Raw genomic sequence first — 18062 nt, forward strand, 5'->3', positions numbered from 1 at the left:
AGCTTCTTTCGCTCCAGCCAAATCAGTGGTTATATCTGAAGATCCACCACTGTGGAATCCAGTCTCGTGCTCAAAAACACCGAGCGTCACCTGACATCTGAGCCAGGCGAGCGCTCGCATCTTCCAAGCATGTTCGCTAAGAGCTGATTGGTCTCGTTCGGCTGCTAGCTTTCTCGTAATACTCGGTGGTGGTTCAGACGGAAGCTAGATTTCCGGAGAGCACGGGCTCTGATTGGCCTGGAGAGGAGCCGAGCGCAGTTGGCAATGCAACCGTGGTCTGGGCCAACGCCAGATGAGAACATGCGCAGGACTGTACACGTGCAGCCGCATCGTGCTGCACTTGATAATACGCAATGCGTGTGTACGTCAATGCATGCACAAGCGTGTACCGGATGCGTCCGTGTGTTTCCGACCACGGATTCTGTTATGCGCGGATTAGCAGCCCGGGGCGTGTTGCCACTGGTGAATGAGGTGCTTGTGCTTCCTCTTTCTCTTGTTATTTTGCTTCTTGTGCCGCTGCTTCTTCTGGTGCCAATTTTGGCTCCTGTTTTGCTTCCAACTGCTATTCTTTCTCTACTTGTTCCAGCGGCCAACGGTCCACTTTCAGCTGCCTCTGAAACTAAATTCCAAATTCCATCTCCCTTCATCAGGCAATCTCACGTAAAGAAGAAGGATAAAACACCAAAACACAACAAGAAAAAATTTTATTCTTTTCTTTCACTCGAGATTACATTTATCAATTATCGTCTATCACTAATTCATCACTTTATTTAAACTGGCTGTATTTGATATTCTTTGTTACTTTTCATTATATTCATCTTTCTCTTCGTCTTATCTTTGTCTTATCTTCATCGTCTATTTTCTCTCTTTTACTTACTATACTATATCTTACCCCCTCTATCTTTATCTCCATTTCTAATTGATAACACTACTCTATCATCATAGCATATTATCCACTTCCCCAACCCCTTAATTATCCAGTTTCTCTTATAACAGTCCACTCAATTTATTCTCCAAGCTCTCTGAAAATGCTCTCCAGTCTCCAACTCTATCAAAACCTCTTCCAGCTCTTCATCTCAAAGAAAACCCACGACAAATACTATGGCTACAACATAGATATCAAGCACATCTTCATAATGGCAAATAACAATTTTGCTACTTCCACAAACTGTTTAAAGATTAATACCGACTCTTCAAACTTTTTAATTCTCTTCAACCTAAACAACTCAACAAACTTGATTGTAGTCCACAACTATGCTGATTTGTTTATCTTCAATTTCTCAGATTTGAACCCCAAGTCTTTATTCATCAACATCAAAAAATTGGGCATCCTAGACAAAGTCAAGTCTCTCCAAAAACACGCAAAAAATAACTACAACCTCTCAAGAATATTGCAAATCAAATTCATCAACTTCAATGTCAACACCACCCAATTAGACAACCCTACCAACAAAAACCACTTCAACGACTTTCTAAATCCCCCAATAGATTTATCAAATCTACCCAAGTTGCCTGATTTGCCTGAATTGCCTGAATTATCACAACTAACTGGTCTATCCCAATTGACTGACTTGAATAAACTAAACAAGTTCAATTTCACAAAATTCGATTCAAATTTTGATTCAGATCTTCATCTAGACTCAGATTCAGATATCGACATGGATTCATCTTCTGATTCATCTTCTGATTCATCTTCTGATCTAGATTTAGATATAAATATTAATAATCGTAATGCTAATGATAATGATAATGATAATGATAATGATAATGTTAATGTTAATGTTAATGTTAATGTTAATGATAATGATAATGCTAATGACAATGATAATGATAATGATAATGATAATAATGATAATAATGATAATAATGATAATAATGATAATAATGATAATAATGATAATGATAATGATAATTATAATGATAGTGATAATCCTAATAATGACAATCCTAATAATAATAATTTTAATAATAATGATTTAGACTTAGAACCAATATCAATATCAAATATAAACAATATAAACAATATAAACAATATAAACAATATAAACAATATAAACAATATAGACGATATAAACAATATAAAAAACTTGAATAAACAAGAAAACTTGAATCAAAACATCGCTCCCCTAAAACAAAAGACTCCCATCGATAATGATGATGAAACTGATATCCAGTTTTCTAATGATGACTATGATTATGATTATGACTTCGACTTTGACATTGATCATAATCACCATAATCATAACCATAATAATGATATTCATAAAAATAATCATAACGATAACAATAATGAGAATAATAATAATAATAATGCCAGTGCTAACACTAACTCTAACGCCGGCGCTAATTCTAAAATTATCACTAACACCAACGCCAACACTAACTCTTATGTTAATGATAATGACGAAGAAAACAAAATAACTAAAAACAAATTCAAACAAAAGCTCACTAATCTTCAAAACAATGATCAAAATGAAATTCAATCCAAAGACCAAAACAACATTCAAAATAAAGACCAAAATCAAACTCAATCAAAAATTAACTCCCAAAAAGAAAAAAACCCTCTTCCATCCCACATCATCTTAAAGAAACTACAAATCTTTAACCACCTCAACAAATTCAACTTCTTTATCAAATTCCTCTACTACTTCATCATCGATGAAAACCCCTACATCAACATCTGCTTCAACTCTGACATCAATGACATTATTTCAAAAGTCAACCAATTCACCCTAGATGATTTGTTAATCTTTGACAATAAAATTAATCAAAATATAATCACAAAATCTCACAATAATCATCACAAAATAATCCAAAATACCCAAAATAATACAAAAAATAACATTACCAATAATCAGAAAATAAATCCTCAATTTATCACTTCAAAAAAGACAAAGTTCAATAAACTTAAAAAACTAAATAATAAGCCTAAAAGGACAAAAACAATTAATGATACTAATAACATCAACAAAATTTCAAAACCAAATAAATCAAAATCAAATAAACCTACAGACTCTAACAAACTCAACAAAACAACTAAAAATATTCACAAAAACAATATCAGCATGACAAGAAATATAGTTCAACCTCCAATTAACTTTAAAAAATCAATTAATCTATTTAAAAGTTCTCAAGATAAAAATCAAATTCAAGATAAAACCTCAGATAAAAATGACTTAAACATCAACCTTATTAACCAAATTAATAAATCTCACACTGAATCTGAAGTTCAATTTCAAGCAAATAACCAGTGCCCAGTAAATTTAAGCTTTAATGAAAATCCCATTTCAATTAACTCAACTCAAGAAGATAACTTGAATGATTTAGTGTTATCCCAGGGTGACTTGGCAACCCCAATCGCTCATCAAAACAACTATAAAATAGACCATTTCGATCAACCAAAATTAACTTCAAAAGACCAATCCTTACCTGGTCCTCGTATGAAAAATTTTCTTTCAACATCCACTGGAAATACTAGAAATCAAAAACGTCAAAACCAAATTCGACAACAACCTCAGCCGCAACTCCAGTCTCAATCTCAACAAAATCAATCTCAACCCCAACCCCAAATTCAACCTCAACAACAAAGTCAATTTTCACCTCAACCTCAATCCCAGTCTCAACAATACCAAATTTCAAATTTAAACCAGTTTTCAAATTTAAGTCAATTTTCAAATTTGAACCAATTCTCAAATGCAACGCAATTTCAAAATCCAAATCAATTTTCAAATAATACCCAGGTTCAAGAGCATGACTACCACTACAATTATCCTTACAATCCTCATAATTCCAATAATCATCCACAGTATCAAGCCCAATATTCTGGAACCTCAAATAATTCCTATCTTCATTCTAATCAAAATTACAACATACCTCAATTTCATCAAGGACAAATCGAATTAGCAAACAATCAATACAATAACAATTTTAATAATTTCAATAACAACACTATCAATAATAATGCCCCTAACCATAAAAACATTCCTGAAAGTACCGTATATAATCAAAACGTTAATGTTGATAATACCGATACTGAAAAACTTAGTGTTGTCAATAAAAATACTATTAATCCTAACATTATTAATAACAGCGATGACAATGCCAATAATAGAGAAATTCTTGACAATACTGTTCTCAATAATAAAATACACCATGAAAATATTAATGATAAGAATACCAAGAGCCAAAATAATATTGGTAAAAACACAAATAGTAAGAATGATATTAATAATGTTACAATCAATGGAAACGCAAATAATAATTTAGAAACAAGCAGTAATGAGTGTAAAAACGAAGTTAAAAACAATAGTCTATCTAGACTTTTAAATCCTTCTCCTTCAGTGGAAAGTTTCACTATCCCTTCCAAAGAGATTTCCGATAAAATTTCTGATAAAAGTTTGAGCAAGATTAGTATCCAAAATATCACAAATGAAATCAATTCTGAATCAGCTGAAAAATCAAAAAAAAGTGACATTCATGAGCTTTTAAATATCAATTTACAAAGCACAAATTTGTCTACGCTTTCCGAAAAATCAAAATTGTTTAAAAAAGGAACAATACCTAAAGACGACATTAAATTTGATGACATTAATCATATACAGTCAGTGGATTTTGAAAAGGCGATTAAAATCAAAATTCATCCTGATGATGATTTTAATAAAGTTTTGAATGACACCGAACTTTATAATTGCAAAAATAAAAGCTGTATTGTCTATTTAACCTTTGAAAAAAACATTCAAATTTTTAATAAAAAACTCCAAATTCATGATAGTTTTGATACTTGCGAAGTTTCTAGAATTATTCCAAGCGAAACCCAATTTAATGAAATAGAAAAGCAGTTTAGTTTTTCAAATGATGTCAATTCAGTTACTGAAGGCAGAATGAGAACAAGAAGAAGAGATAAAGAAAGGGAAAAGGAAAAGGAAAAAGAAAGAGAAAGAGAAACTCAATTATTGGAAAAGAGTGTTTTTTCTTCTGAATTCAAAGATTCACATTCGTTTTATACTCTATCCATCATTAATTTATTTGTTGAAAATATCAATACTAATTTTCTACTTAATTATCTGAAATTATTTCCCAGCAATGAATTTAATAAATTGAAGAGAGAAAGCTTTATGTATACTGAGAATGATGTTAACTCTATTTTGAAACCTTTAAAATTGAACAAAAAGCTAACAAATTTTTTGATTGATGTGTTTGTTAAACAAAATAATCCTTTGAATATTTCTAAAGTTCATCTTGTTACTTTAATCAAATTTTATACCAGTTTTCTATTAAACAATAAAGCAAATAGCGGTGAGAATTTGGAAGAAAAATATGACTTAATTCTAAAAGTTTTAAAGGATAATAGAAATGGGGTGCATCCTTTGTTGAAGCTAGACTCACATCAATTTGAAAGCTTTGATGCGCAATATCAACAAAAAATCATGAAAGCCAGCGATGAATTATTAAATAACCATGTCAATTCTAAGATAATTTCATCCAACTATCCATCCAATTTTAATTTTACTTTGAATTCAAGTTCTCTTCTAAACTCAAAGGCTTTAGCTGGTTTGAGAGGTGGCAATGTGGATATACACAACTTCAACGAACGTGATGCGCCTTTACTGAAACGATTGAGAAGTAGACTGTCTACTGTTGATCCTTCTGCTCACCATATGCATATCAATCACATTAAAAACAAGAGTGGTATAGTAAACATAAATATCACTCATACAACTAACAATAACAATAACAATAACAATAGCAGCAACATCGGCAACAAGAATAATAGCATTACAACCACTAGTACTAACATTACTAAAAGTGCTTATAATAACAGCAACAACGATTTGAAAGGGACTGGAAAATCTCGATTTAGCTCTAGAAAATCATCAAGAGAACCCCCTGCATCTATTTCAACACTCAAAAGACGTTCGAAACTTAGCAGTGTTTTATCGTCAAAAGAATCTAGTCCTATCGATGATTCTTCGTTCCACACAAAAAAGACGAGTATTGATGTTTGCAGTAATGCTGAAACTCGTACAACCATAGAAGAGATTTTGGACGAAAAATCAGATGTTGGGTGTCTGAATTTCAACAAAAGCTTGAAATCGGCCGAAAAGGCCAAAATCACAGATATTTCAGAGCTCAAAGAAAAAGAAATCAGCGATCCCTCTGGATCTGGCAGTTATATCGAAAGCTTCAACGGTATCCACTCCATCAACCACATTAATGTCAATAACGGAAGCCTCCATTTGAAAATCAACGAGGCAGACTCCAAAAGCGATTCCAAGGATGTCATAGTCACCAGCGATATTATTTTGGAACTTATCAGCGAAATCAAAACACACAATCGTCTCTTGGGGCATATTTTGTTGCACCGGTCCCAGTTTGCTATTTGCGACGATACTGAGAGTGAACCTGTGGAGGACGAGCTGAAGTATGAAGGCGATCTCTACGTTGAAAAGATGAAGTTGAAGATTCGAAAGTTGAGAAGCGAAAAGTCTTTTTACAAGGACCAAGCAGCCATTTACAAAGAAGAGGTCTCGATTTTGAAATCAATGATGGACAACCAAAGCAAAACTTCCACTTCTGGATAAACATTTGAGCATTCTTCTGTTTGTGCTTTATTTTCATTTCATTTCGTTTTAAATTGTTTTATTTTATGTTTTTATTTTAGCACTGATTTTGTGGCTATTTAGAAGTCCCATTTATTTGTGTTCGTGTTTGTTATTTTATACTGTCATTTCTTACCTTATCAACCATTACCACACCATTTTCTATGAGTTTATACAAGAAAATACTTTCAGAAAAGTGGTGTAGATCCAACTAAATATAAAAATATTATATAGAAATTAAATGCAAGTCAGTTTAAACTTTGTCTGTATTGAACAAACTCATCGCTAAGAACCAAGCGCCTGGTTTTTTCCTTCTCTTCCTCGTTTTCACTAGGAATCAATTGCAAATGGCTTCCATCACCGCTTCCTCTTTGTAATTTAATTTTATATGTCGCAAAATCTTCTTTCTTTATGTTATCTATTAAAAAGGTAATGACTTTGATAAACCAGTTTAGAGAAGTGGGAACATAATGTTTTGGCATTAGTCTTTCTATTTCTCCCAAAGTAAACTTTTCAACTTTGAACAATTTTGTTTCATTTCTAAATCCTACAACAAGTGCATCAACACCGGAAAAATAACATTGAAAATAATAGTTTAGCAATCTTTCCCTGTAGAATGACTTGAGTTTGATAAGTTTTTCAAAAGTAAACTCCCCAGTAATTGATTGAAGAACGTACGATGAAATGGAAATGCATTTCAATTCAAGATAATTTTTTGTAGCAGGCACTTCTTTTTCTTTTTGAGTAATGGGAGATTCATAGGCACAATCTATTTCAGATTTCAATAAAAACGAAATCGAGTTGTTTTTTTTAGTTTGGTGATTGTGATCATATGAAATGTTAAATGTTGTAAGTGAATTAAATCCATCACTGTTATTTGGATTCTTCTGTCTAGATATTATATCCATTTTGGTTTTACTATCAAGTTTTGCAATAGATTCTGGGCTTTTCACTGCTAATAATTGTTCAAAAACGTAACCAGAAACAGTATTTTTTTTTTGCCAATCAGATAAATTTTTTTCGGTTTCTCTGTAGTTATCATTTGAAATATAGATAGATTTATCAAAATAACAAACGTTAAAAGTGAAATCAAGGAGATCTGAAAGACCACAAGCAGCAAGTCGTGCCAAACAGCCTCTAGTGGTCACAATATTTGGTTGAAGTTTAAAATTTTTATTTTTATTTTTATTTTTATTTTTATTTTCATTTTCATTTTTGTTTTTATTTTTATTTTCACTTTCATTTTTAGTATTTGAATTAGTCATTATATTATCATCAATTTTAAGCCCAGGAAGACTCATTACTACTTGATCAATTAAATCATCGTTTGAACCTTCAACAATTTTAGGATTAGAAATTTTAAGACTAGAAAATTCTTTCTCAAGTTGATTATTATCCTTGTTTAGAATACGAGTTTGTGTTTTTTCATAGTTTTTCAAAGTTGTTAAGACATTAGATAATTTTGAATGTTTTCTATCCAATATTAATAGATCGAAATCTTTATAAGGGATATTTAAATTCAATGGATTTCTCAAGCTAATGTTTTGGAGAGGATCATAATAATTTAAATTAAAATATTTATCATCTAAAGTTTCTGTTTGAGATACTTTTGAATAGCAATCTATTTCAACACGATTTTCTAGAGCCACTGAGGTAGTATATGTCAATTGAAAAGAATCATTCCTATTTAGTGTCTCTATCTTTGGTTTATTTGAAGTTCTTCTAATATTTATTGGTTTCATTTTCGACAAGTGACTCAGATAAGTATTGAAATTGAATAATCTACTAACCATTTTCTCAAAAAAAAAATATAAAAAAAAGCAACACAAAAACAAGGATACTTATAGATATTAGATTTGTTTTAAAAGGGTAACACTAAATTATGATTTTGACGATTTAACTTGGTATTAATCAAATAAACAATTTTGATTACTGTAAAATTTTAATTTTCTGCTTATTGTAAAAAAGATATTGTAACTTTATTTGTGTGTAAATTTCTGTTTGAAAAAAACTTTGAATTTGACAAGAGATTTATTCAAGTTAAAAAATAAGTAAGAGACTTTTTAATAGTAAAGACTTGAAATAATTTTGAAATAAAATAAAATGGAATGGAATATGATGAGATTAGATAAGAATAAATGTGATGTGATGAGATGAGATGAGATGAGGTAAAACTTTTTTAAAAAGAAAAATTTTGTCAAGATTGAAGTCTGTTATTTTAAATTCAGAAAAAATTTTAAAGTAAAGTTGATGAAAAAGTTTGTTTTAACACGGAAGCTCATGATAAAGATTAAAAAAGATAAAAGAATGTAAAATGATGAGATCTGAATGTCAGTTAAATGAATGGTGAATTGAGAACATAGTGATAATGAAATTCACCATTGGCTATTGAAATATATTAAACTGGTAAATTAGTTTGGAATTCTTATATATGATCAATGAAAAATTTGTAGAAAAGTGATGTGATTTTTAATTTATCAAGAAAACAAACATCAAAAAAAGAGGTAATCTGGAAACAGAATTCTTTTTCCTATAATATATGAGTATCAATTCTCAATTCAAATTAATATACTGTATTATTTATGATTGATTAACTGTTGATACAAAAAAACGAAAAAAACTGCCGGCGCTTAAAATAACTTTTCGTTTCAATTAATGTAAAGAAAACCATTATTGATTATTGATAGTTTAAAGGTGAATTAGTTTACATTATTATTTAATTGATTTTGTTAGTGAGATCAGTAAAAGTTCAAGGAATAACAGGAATTAAATTCGATTCAATTATTTAGGCAGGGACTCTGCTGCTTATTAAATGAGTTGAATTAATCGGTTTCTTTATCGATGATCAATATTTAAAAGAGTTGATGATACATTAATATTAATTTCATTATTATTCGTTAATATCAACAAATCAATATCAATAAATAGATTCTTTGGTGATTTAACCCATTATATCTCCTTTTTATTGATAAAAAATTGCTCAATTACTGTTTAATGATGGCGATTCAATTACAATATTCCAATATATAAGAAAAAAGATGTGAACAATCCACTGATAAATATGGTTTGAAACGCACTGTTCGATGTGAAAGGGATGCTCACTCTTAAATCGCATTTGAAAATTCAAACACGTGAAAATCTAATACTATTATATTATTTCTTTTCAACATTAGCTAGGAAGATCTGTTTTTACAAACTGCCCACAAAGCAATGTTGCAATATACAAGGTAAATAACATATATATATTTTATTTTTGTGTTTTTATAGGCATCCCAAAGCCTTTATGGCCAAGTTGGTAAGGCACCTCACTAGTAATGAGGAGATCGTCAGTTCGAATCTGGCTGAAGGCATCTTTTTAGAGTTTTCTTTTTTAGTAAATCTATGGAGAATGTGATCGTGTATTAGGAATAAGTGTAAATAGAGGAATTTAGTAAAGAACAGTAAAGAGAAACATTAAAATAATAGTAGGAAAATCTTAGGTGAGAATAGATAGAAAAATATACATATGTATATAGGGATGGTTTAATACCAGCCAGTGAGATCCAGAAGACTACCAAAATTGATACCAACCTTTAGATTTTTTGATTGGGGTATTAGGGAGCTTGGGAATTGAGGGCTTGGAAATTTTACTACCATTATTGGAATCACTATCGTCTTTATTGTTTTTGTTATCATCTTCACTGTTGTCACCACCAATTATTTTTTTCAAAGTATTGTGTTGATCCTTGTTGAATTTGATTTCATCTTTTATCAATTGATCTATTCTTGAATTTAATTTCTTGACTTCATTCTTATATGCTACTAATCTTAAATCCTTTGAGTTTACTATGTTGAGTAGGTTATAGTAATCATAACCGATATAGGTCAATGAACCAAATAAAATGACATTCAAAATGGGGCTGATGTATGACTTTCTGGGAGTTTTGGGTGAGGAATCTTGCTTCTTTTCTTCATTGGTTTTCAATGGAGCTGGTTGAGCAGCAGCATTTCTGAAAAAAGGAGTAATGCCAAAAGATCTTTTGGGAATTGAAGATAATGCGCATTTATTGGAAACTAGTATAGAAGTTGTGTATTTAAACATTTTGTTTAATAATTGTAGCAGGTGTAGTAATTAGATGACTGAAGAGTATGAGTAATGGTGTTAAAATCCAGTTGTAAAGACAAGCAATGGCAATAGATTTATATGTAATCATCCAAGCGAAGAACCAAAAGATAAAATTGCACGCCCATAGATACAAGCACAGAATAGGGATCGCGAGAACACTATTTACAAAACACCCATCAGATCAAAACACATGAACAGAGAACAATCTGGAATGGAGTGATTATTTTTGCCTCAAACAGGCCCAGGTCAAACCCAACAAGCTGAAAACCATCCAGTCTTCCAGCGACAACAACAGTCTACAACTCAATTCTCAACTGCCTTAGCTCCTAAGCTCCTAAGCTGCTCGACTAACCTTCTCCAGCATCATTCATTCTTATCTCGTCTTATCTTTATTTCCTTATCGGACCAGAGCCCTGATGCGAGCCCTATTGTCTAGAGCCCTTATATGTGATACTATCACATTAATTTATATAATCATAAAAATGAATGATTATGTAATTACCAACTCATTCCCTATTTTCTTATTATTCTTTATATATGTTTTTTTTGAGAGATCAACAGATATCATCCTAAACAAATAAATATCTTATTTCAATTAGATAAATTAACCGGTTTATACTTTCACCTAACGACTGTATTATCTCTCGATAACACTGAAGACACTTTCTTCTCAGTAACGTGTTGAGCTTACATAAAGCTACTATAGAGCCCTGATATAAAGCTCTACTAGTTACAGCCCTATTTTCATCACAGGGTAACCAATACTTCTTTTTATAAGCAAAAAATCTTCCAGTTTTTTTTCTTTCTTTCAATTTCTGTAAAGTTTGAAACTCCTGATTTTGCCCCATTTTTCTTATAACTTATTGAATAAAAGGTAGAATTGCTGGGTCCTGAGATGGAGGAGAGCAGCAATTTTTGGTTTGATTCTATTGAGCTTATCTGGTTTACACGCCTTGAGCTCTTTTCATCAGTGCCATGAACAGCTTTGAAATGCTTTGAATAAATAAATGAATAGGTCTTCAATTACACAAAACCCATTGTCGTTTCTTTCAATAGTGATGATTGTAATTATAGTCTTGTCAATGCCATTTACACCGATACAAAATGTATAAATTTAAATCAATTCCCATTTTTTATTTTATTTTTTTATTTTATTTTTTTTGTATATTTCAAGAACACTTACTTGTACCATGGACAGAGAATTATGGAATCATCTTGGTGTTTATCCAGTTGATCAAAAGTTGATAATCAATTTGAATATTTTTTCAGTATTCAAGCTAATCTTTGTCATACACTTAATAATAGTCTATTTCATATTTTATTATTATTTTAAAATTGTCTATTTTCTAGTGATTAACTTTCATTCCTTATTGAATTCCAATTTATTTGATTTAGGTTTTCTCAATTCAAATTTAAATAATATCAATGATGAAAATGATAGAAATGATAATAATAGTTATCACATTAATTTACCCGATTTGATTGTCCAATTTAAAAATGATCTCAACTCATTCATAATAAATCTATTTTATTTCAAAAACTATAAAATAAATTATAAATTTTGGTACCATTTCTTGGATTTATTTCAATATTTAATAAATATAAAATTAAATTTTTTCATCACTGGGGATACAATTGATTTAGACAACAATTCCATCATATTATCAAATCATAAATCTCTATTAGATTATTTAATTTTCCCTTATTTATCAAACTATTTTATAAAACTTTATAATAAAAATAATAAAAATGGTAAGGATAAAGAAGATAGTAAAATATTCATAAATTTAAATTTCTTAACTTGGGCTTTAATTTGGCAGTTTCCTTCTTTAAAATTGTTTTTAAACTTATTTAATTTGAATGAAAACTGGTTACTAAATAATGACGATTTAACTTATTTATTTGAAAAGAAAAACTTATTACAATCTTTTTCTAATCATACTCATGATGATGAAAAGAATACAAATACAAATAAAAATAAAAATAAAAATATAAATATAAATTGGCTAATATTATACCCTGAAGTTAATATTTTCACCTTAAAGAATTTAAAAATACAAAACAATAATTCAGTTACTTACAAATTCTTATCAAATTTGTTATATCCAAGATTTTCTTTTTTGTATCCATTTTTCAATTACTTGGATGATTTAAATATAAATAATAAAAAATTTATAAATTTGAATGATTTCAATAGCTTTAATAATTATAATCGAATTTATGATATCTCAATCATTTACTATATAATCGGAAATAATAATCATAGTCATAATCATAATCATAATCATGATGGCGAGAATGACTTGAATTTTAATTTCAATCCACCTACAATATTGCAATTATTATTATCAAATAACATAAAATCTTTAAACATCAGAATTAATATCAATTCAATTCAGTACCCTAAATTAAGACATTTGAAAAAAAAGAAAAACTTTGAAAAATGGTTTGAAAGTTATTGGTTTAAAAAGGATAAATCAATAAATTTAATAATGAAAAATATTATTAATACTAATGTTATTAATAAAAAACATTCAAAGTCAAAACAAAACAAAGTAAAGTAAAGTAAAGTAAAATAAAATAAAATAAAATTAATTAGAATATTGAAAATTCAAACTATTTATAAATCAATTGCCATATTCAAATAAATCCTCGATACTTGAAGCGAATCTCTTAATTCCCTCTAATAACTCATCCTCATCGTCTGCCATTGTCAATGTTAATCTAACAAAATTAGATTTCCTTATTGCTTCCTCTCCAACAGCTAATACTCTGCCTAGAATAACAATAACACCATGTTTCAAACATTTATTATTCAATAAGGCCAAATTTCTAAAAATATCATTTTTCCTTAATTTTTCATTCAATTCAAAATTGATTTTAACCGATAAAAACATACCATTTTTAGGCTCAATTACTTCAATGAAATGTTTCTCATTAATCTTTGATGCTTTTAAATAATCATAAAATATTTTTTTTCTAATGGAATAAGCTTTTGAGATTTCAATTTTCCAATCTAACCAACTGTCTAACCCACCCCTTTGTTTAATAACGTTATATAAAATAGTTTGAGAAATACCAGATGGAGATCTTGTTGATAACGAGGAAATTGTAGTTATTGTATCAATAAACCCTTTATGACCAACAACAAAACCTAATCTTGAACCTGGAGCAAAAGTCTTTGAATAGGTTTCGGCTCTTAATACTCTACCAGAAGTATCAATTGTTAAATAGGATTTCGATAAATATTTATTAATATATTCATCTCTTGTAACGTTACGATTTATAAAATCATCGTTCAATACAATGTAACCATAGGGATCATCTTCTATGATCAAGACATCATGTTTTTCAAGAATTTTGTATATTTTTTTTCTTGTCTCCAAACTTGAAGTTGTTCCAATGGGATTTTGACCAGTTGGAATGGTATATAAAGCCTTTGGTTTCCTTAAATCTGGATGAATAGCTGACCAGTTATCTAATAAGTTTTCCAATTTTGAAACGTTAATTCCCTCACTTTTTTCGTTGAAATCAACAGGAACAGGAACAGCAATTCCACCAAATTGAGATAAATTAAAAGTTGATGGAGTGAAAGTAAATTCTTCAACTAAGACTGTATCACCGGGATTGATCAACGCTTTGAATATCTTATTTAAACCATCAGCAGCACCAAGAGTAATAACCAAATCCCAGTCATCATAATTTGGTTTATTTAACAAAGTCACCAAACTTTTATTAAATTTATAAAGATTGTCATGGCCACTTGGTGCCATATATTGGAAACCATCGGAGATATAAATTAGATCCTCATTTAGTTCCTTTTTAACGATTTCAATAGTCTTTAAATCCAAGTTATCAATTTCGGCTTTTGATAATTTCTTGGTTTGAAATGGTTTATCAAGAGTATGGACTGTAATCTTTTCTATGGGAAAGAACCCATCATTGGGACAACCATAGTTGAGATAAATTGGGTTGGGATGAACTTCACCTCCATCAGTTGCAGGAATTTCAGTTGAAAATCGGCTTGAGACCTTATTCTTTGTAAATTCAGCCAAGTGGTGAGCAAGTGGAAAAATTGTCATTTCTAGATATGTTCAGTAGACAAGCAAAACCAGCTAAATTAGCACGAAATTTTGGCAAGAAAAAAAAAATCAAGCTAAGTTCCTTTTAAAATAAGTGAAAATGCTTTTAAGGATTTTGTCAGCGATGTCAAAACTATAGTGAATTGGTGATATAAATATGTGTAAGCTAAATAATAACCAAGTTGGATTAGTAATATAAAAAGGCAAATTATCGGTTAATTCTCGAGACGACCTCACACACTTTACACAGCAAATAAGAGTGAGAAATACAACAATCTCCTCCAACAGCTATAGGAAAGACTTTAACCACATTGGACCGTTTTCAGACCCGAGACGTGAACAAAAAGTCGAAGATAAACCGAAAATAAATCCAAGATAACGCTCTGGCTTTGAGCGATAAGGGTTGAGCGGATAAGAAACCACAAACGCGGAACGGACACGTGAATATACATAAACACGTGTAGTGATGCACGGAATTTGCGCTGTGTTGCAACTACATCAGATCACGTTTTTGGCTGAATTAGACCCATAATTTTGGAATATGTGCGTGCGCGTAGTGTGCATTAACGTGCCTCCTTATTAGTTGATATGCATGGCGTTTTTTTTGTTTTTTTTTCGATTTGAGAAGAAAATGGAGGTGTGAGAGAAGAAGTGAACAGTTACTGATCTGTCTCGGGATGTGTTTGAGTTGTTGATACCATGGTGTTTGGTGACAGTGTGGACATGAAGGAACTATCCCCCAGGTCCAAGGAGGTGATCTCCGGTTTAACTGCTGGGTTTTTGACCACCCTAATCACTCATCCATTAGATTTGATAAAAATTCGGCTACAATTGGATTATTCAAATCAATCCCACTATATCATATTTAAGAACATTGTAAATAATATACGAGATTCTAGAAATCCAATTATATCCGAGATATACAGAGGCATATTTCCAAACTTGATAGGGAATTCCATCGCGTGGTCATTATATTTCACTTTGTATAACGATTTTAAATCCAGAATCAACTTCAACTTCGGTGAAAATAATCAGAAAAACTCAACTCAAAACTACTTTGCATCTGCTTTCTTAGCTGGTTCTTTGACAACTTTAATGACAAATCCCATATGGGTGCTTAAAACAAGAATATTGTCCACTTCGAAAACATCTCCTGGTGCTTACAAATCACTAAGCGATGGTATCAAAAGAATATTGAAAGAGGAAAGTATCTTAACATTCTGGAAGGGCTCAGTACCTGCTTTAATTGGTGTCAGTAAAGGTGCAATTCAATTTTCTATTTATGATAATCTAAAGGATTTTGTTTATTCGAGCAAAAATATGAAAATTTCGAAAGAAAAACAGAAATTGTCATCTTTGCAATACATCACTTTATCTTCAACATCTCAAATAATTGCAACAACAACTTTGTATCCCTTGCAGATATTCAAATCAAGATTACAGGATTATAATCATAATATTAATAAACAAAAAAAATTGAATCAAAATATTTTATCCATTTTTAATAAAACTTTTAAAAATGAAGGCTTTACTGGCTTTTATAAAGGATTATCAACCAATTTAATACGAGTCCTACCGGCAACATGTATAACGTTTACTACTTATGAAAATTTGAAACATTATTTAAATTAAATGAATACGATAAACTAGAACTTACAAAGAAAAATACAATACAATACAATACAATAGAAAAGAAAGTAACATAATTAACTATAAAAATACTCTTCAAAACTTTTTGTTAATCTTCTAGCTCCTTCAATTATTTCTTCAATATTATCAGCCATTGCTAACGTGATTCTGATAAATTTCGCATTTTCTCTTGCTCTTTCTCCAACTGCCATCGTTTTTCCTAAGATAACGACAATACCATTATTTAAACAAATATTATACAATTTATCTAAATCACTTTTAATATTATATTCATTTGAATTTGCATTTTCAAACTTAAAGACAATGGAAATGAACATTCCATTATTTGGCTCAATGATATTGATTAAATTATCTTGAACCAATTTTGTTTTTTTCAAAAATTCAAGAATTTTATATTTTCTAATTGAATAAGCTTTGCTCAATTCAATTAACCAATTCACCCAGCCTTGAAATCCTCCCTTTTGCAAGATAAGATTTTGAATAATTGTTTGAGAGATCCCAGACGCATATGTAGTAGTTAATTCAGTTAATTTCTTTAAATGATCGATGAAAAAATTATTGGCTACAATAAAACCCACTCTCGAGCCTGGAGCAAAAGTCTTTGAATATGTTTCACATCTTAATACTCTGCTAGAAGTATCAATTGTAAGATAAGATTTTGATATATAATTGTTTATATAATCATTAATTGCAATCTTTTTATGAATAAAATCATCATTTAAGATTATATAACCATAGGGGTCATCTTCTATGATTAAAATATCATGAGATTGACAAATGTTATAAATTTTCTTTTTAGTTTCCATTGAAGTTGTAATTCCAGTTGGATTTTGGCCATTTGGAATTGTATACAAAGCCTTTGGTTTTCTTAAATTTGGGTGATACGATCTCCAATTATTTAATAAATCTTCAAAAAATTCTAAATCGATTCCATTATTAGAATTTTTATTGGGGTTTAAATTCAATCTAAGAGGAATTGGAATACCCCTATATTGAGTTATTTGATTGACAGTGGGGACAAAAGTATATTCTTCGACTAAAATTGTATCATTGGGGTTAATTAAAATGTTGAAGATTTTATTTAAACCATCAATAGAACCACAAGTTAACAATAAATCCCAATCATTATAAGCTGGTGGATTGACTTTTAAGATTAATTCTTTATTAAAATTGTAAAAAAGTTTATCGCCTGTGACCTCCATATATTGAAAACCTTGAGAGATTGTAATTGATTTATTGGTAGTGCTATTTTCATTGTTATTGGTACCATTAATAACAAAATCTGTTGTATCTTCATTGTTAAATGGCTTATTGATTGATTGAATTGAGATGTTTTTTATTGGAAAGAAACCATGATTCGGACAGCCATAATTGAAATAAATTGGATTTGGATGAGGAATTTGATAAGATTCGCCAGTAGTAAAATCATTATCAGTTCTATATTTAACAGATTCCGATAAATGATGAGAAAATTCAAGTTTTGACATTATTTTTTTTGTGTGTGTTCAAATTAATATTAGTATTAAAGACTATTGTAATAACATGCAGCGGAAATAGAGTATTTATATAATAATTTGTCTTACCCGCAAGTTATAAAATATTGAAAATCTATTAATAAAATGAAAT

The 18062-nt window shown here is 29.9% G+C and overlaps 8 protein-coding genes and 1 non-coding gene across 9 annotated transcripts; 5 read left to right on the forward strand and 4 right to left on the reverse strand.

Moving 5' to 3' along the window:
* Nucleotides 1-383: 383 nt before the first annotated feature.
* On the forward strand, nt 384-901 carry ASCRUDRAFT_149787 (uncharacterized protein). The gene has a single exon (XM_020189277.1). It carries the CDS (start codon nt 427-429, stop codon nt 772-774), a length of 348 nt encoding a protein of 115 aa, XP_020047041.1. The 5' UTR covers nt 384-426; the 3' UTR covers nt 775-901.
* Nucleotides 902-1028: 127 nt separating this feature from the next.
* Nucleotides 1029-6581, forward strand: ASCRUDRAFT_8335 (uncharacterized protein; the record flags this gene model as incomplete). Its single annotated transcript, XM_020194840.1, has 1 exon — nt 1029-6581. The coding sequence occupies one exon, from the start codon at nt 1029-1031 to the stop codon at nt 6579-6581; it is 5553 nt and encodes a 1850-aa protein (XP_020047042.1).
* A 266-nt stretch (nt 6582-6847) lies between these two features.
* On the reverse strand, nt 6848-8599 carry ASCRUDRAFT_13742 (uncharacterized protein; the record flags this gene model as incomplete). Its single annotated transcript, XM_020189123.1, has 1 exon — nt 6848-8599. Exon 1 carries the CDS (start codon nt 8390-8392, stop codon nt 6848-6850), a length of 1545 nt encoding a protein of 514 aa, XP_020047043.1. The 5' UTR covers nt 8393-8599.
* Nucleotides 8600-9876: 1277 nt separating this feature from the next.
* Nucleotides 9877-9949, forward strand: ASCRUDRAFT_t88. Its single transcript has one exon. It is a non-coding gene; the product is annotated as a tRNA-Thr (tRNA).
* Nucleotides 9905-10990, reverse strand: ASCRUDRAFT_76110 (uncharacterized protein). The gene has a single exon (XM_020193339.1). It carries the CDS (start codon nt 10678-10680, stop codon nt 10150-10152), a length of 531 nt encoding a protein of 176 aa, XP_020047044.1. The 5' UTR covers nt 10681-10990; the 3' UTR covers nt 9905-10149.
* Nucleotides 10991-11894: 904 nt separating this feature from the next.
* Nucleotides 11895-13268, forward strand: MUM3 (Mum3p; the record flags this gene model as incomplete). Its single annotated transcript, XM_020194842.1, has 1 exon — nt 11895-13268. One exon carries the CDS (start codon nt 11895-11897, stop codon nt 13266-13268), a length of 1374 nt encoding a protein of 457 aa, XP_020047045.1.
* Nucleotides 13113-15112, reverse strand: ASCRUDRAFT_76111 (aromatic amino acid aminotransferase II). The gene has a single exon (XM_020193340.1). The coding sequence runs from the start codon at nt 14784-14786 to the stop codon at nt 13332-13334; it is 1455 nt and encodes a 484-aa protein (XP_020047046.1). The 5' UTR covers nt 14787-15112; the 3' UTR covers nt 13113-13331.
* A 373-nt stretch (nt 15113-15485) lies between these two features.
* ASCRUDRAFT_8340 (mitochondrial folate transporter/carrier) lies at nt 15486-16418 on the forward strand (the record flags this gene model as incomplete). The annotated part of the gene is made up of 1 exon (XM_020194843.1): nt 15486-16418. The coding sequence occupies one exon, from the start codon at nt 15486-15488 to the stop codon at nt 16416-16418; it is 933 nt and encodes a 310-aa protein (XP_020047047.1).
* A 74-nt stretch (nt 16419-16492) lies between these two features.
* ASCRUDRAFT_81115 (PLP-dependent transferase) lies at nt 16493-17923 on the reverse strand (the record flags this gene model as incomplete). Its single annotated transcript, XM_020194572.1, has 1 exon — nt 16493-17923. The coding sequence occupies one exon, from the start codon at nt 17921-17923 to the stop codon at nt 16493-16495; it is 1431 nt and encodes a 476-aa protein (XP_020047048.1).
* Between the last annotated feature and the right edge of the window lie 139 nt (nt 17924-18062).

This window comes from Ascoidea rubescens (assembly GCF_001661345.1).
Source record: "Ascoidea rubescens DSM 1968 unplaced genomic scaffold ASCRUscaffold_7, whole genome shotgun sequence".
Taxonomy (NCBI): Eukaryota; Fungi; Ascomycota; class Saccharomycetes; order Ascoideales; family Ascoideaceae; genus Ascoidea; species Ascoidea rubescens.

Bases quoted from the DNA above. Each gene is read 5' to 3' on its own strand.
- ASCRUDRAFT_149787 (XM_020189277.1), top strand. From the start codon at position 427: ATGCGCGGATTAGCAGCCCGGGGCGTGTTGCCACTGGTGAATGAGGTG.
- ASCRUDRAFT_76110 (XM_020193339.1), bottom strand. From the start codon at position 10,680: ATGTTTAAATACACAACTTCTATACTAGTTTCCAATAAATGCGCATTA.
- ASCRUDRAFT_76111 (XM_020193340.1), bottom strand. From the start codon at position 14,786: ATGACAATTTTTCCACTTGCTCACCACTTGGCTGAATTTACAAAGAAT.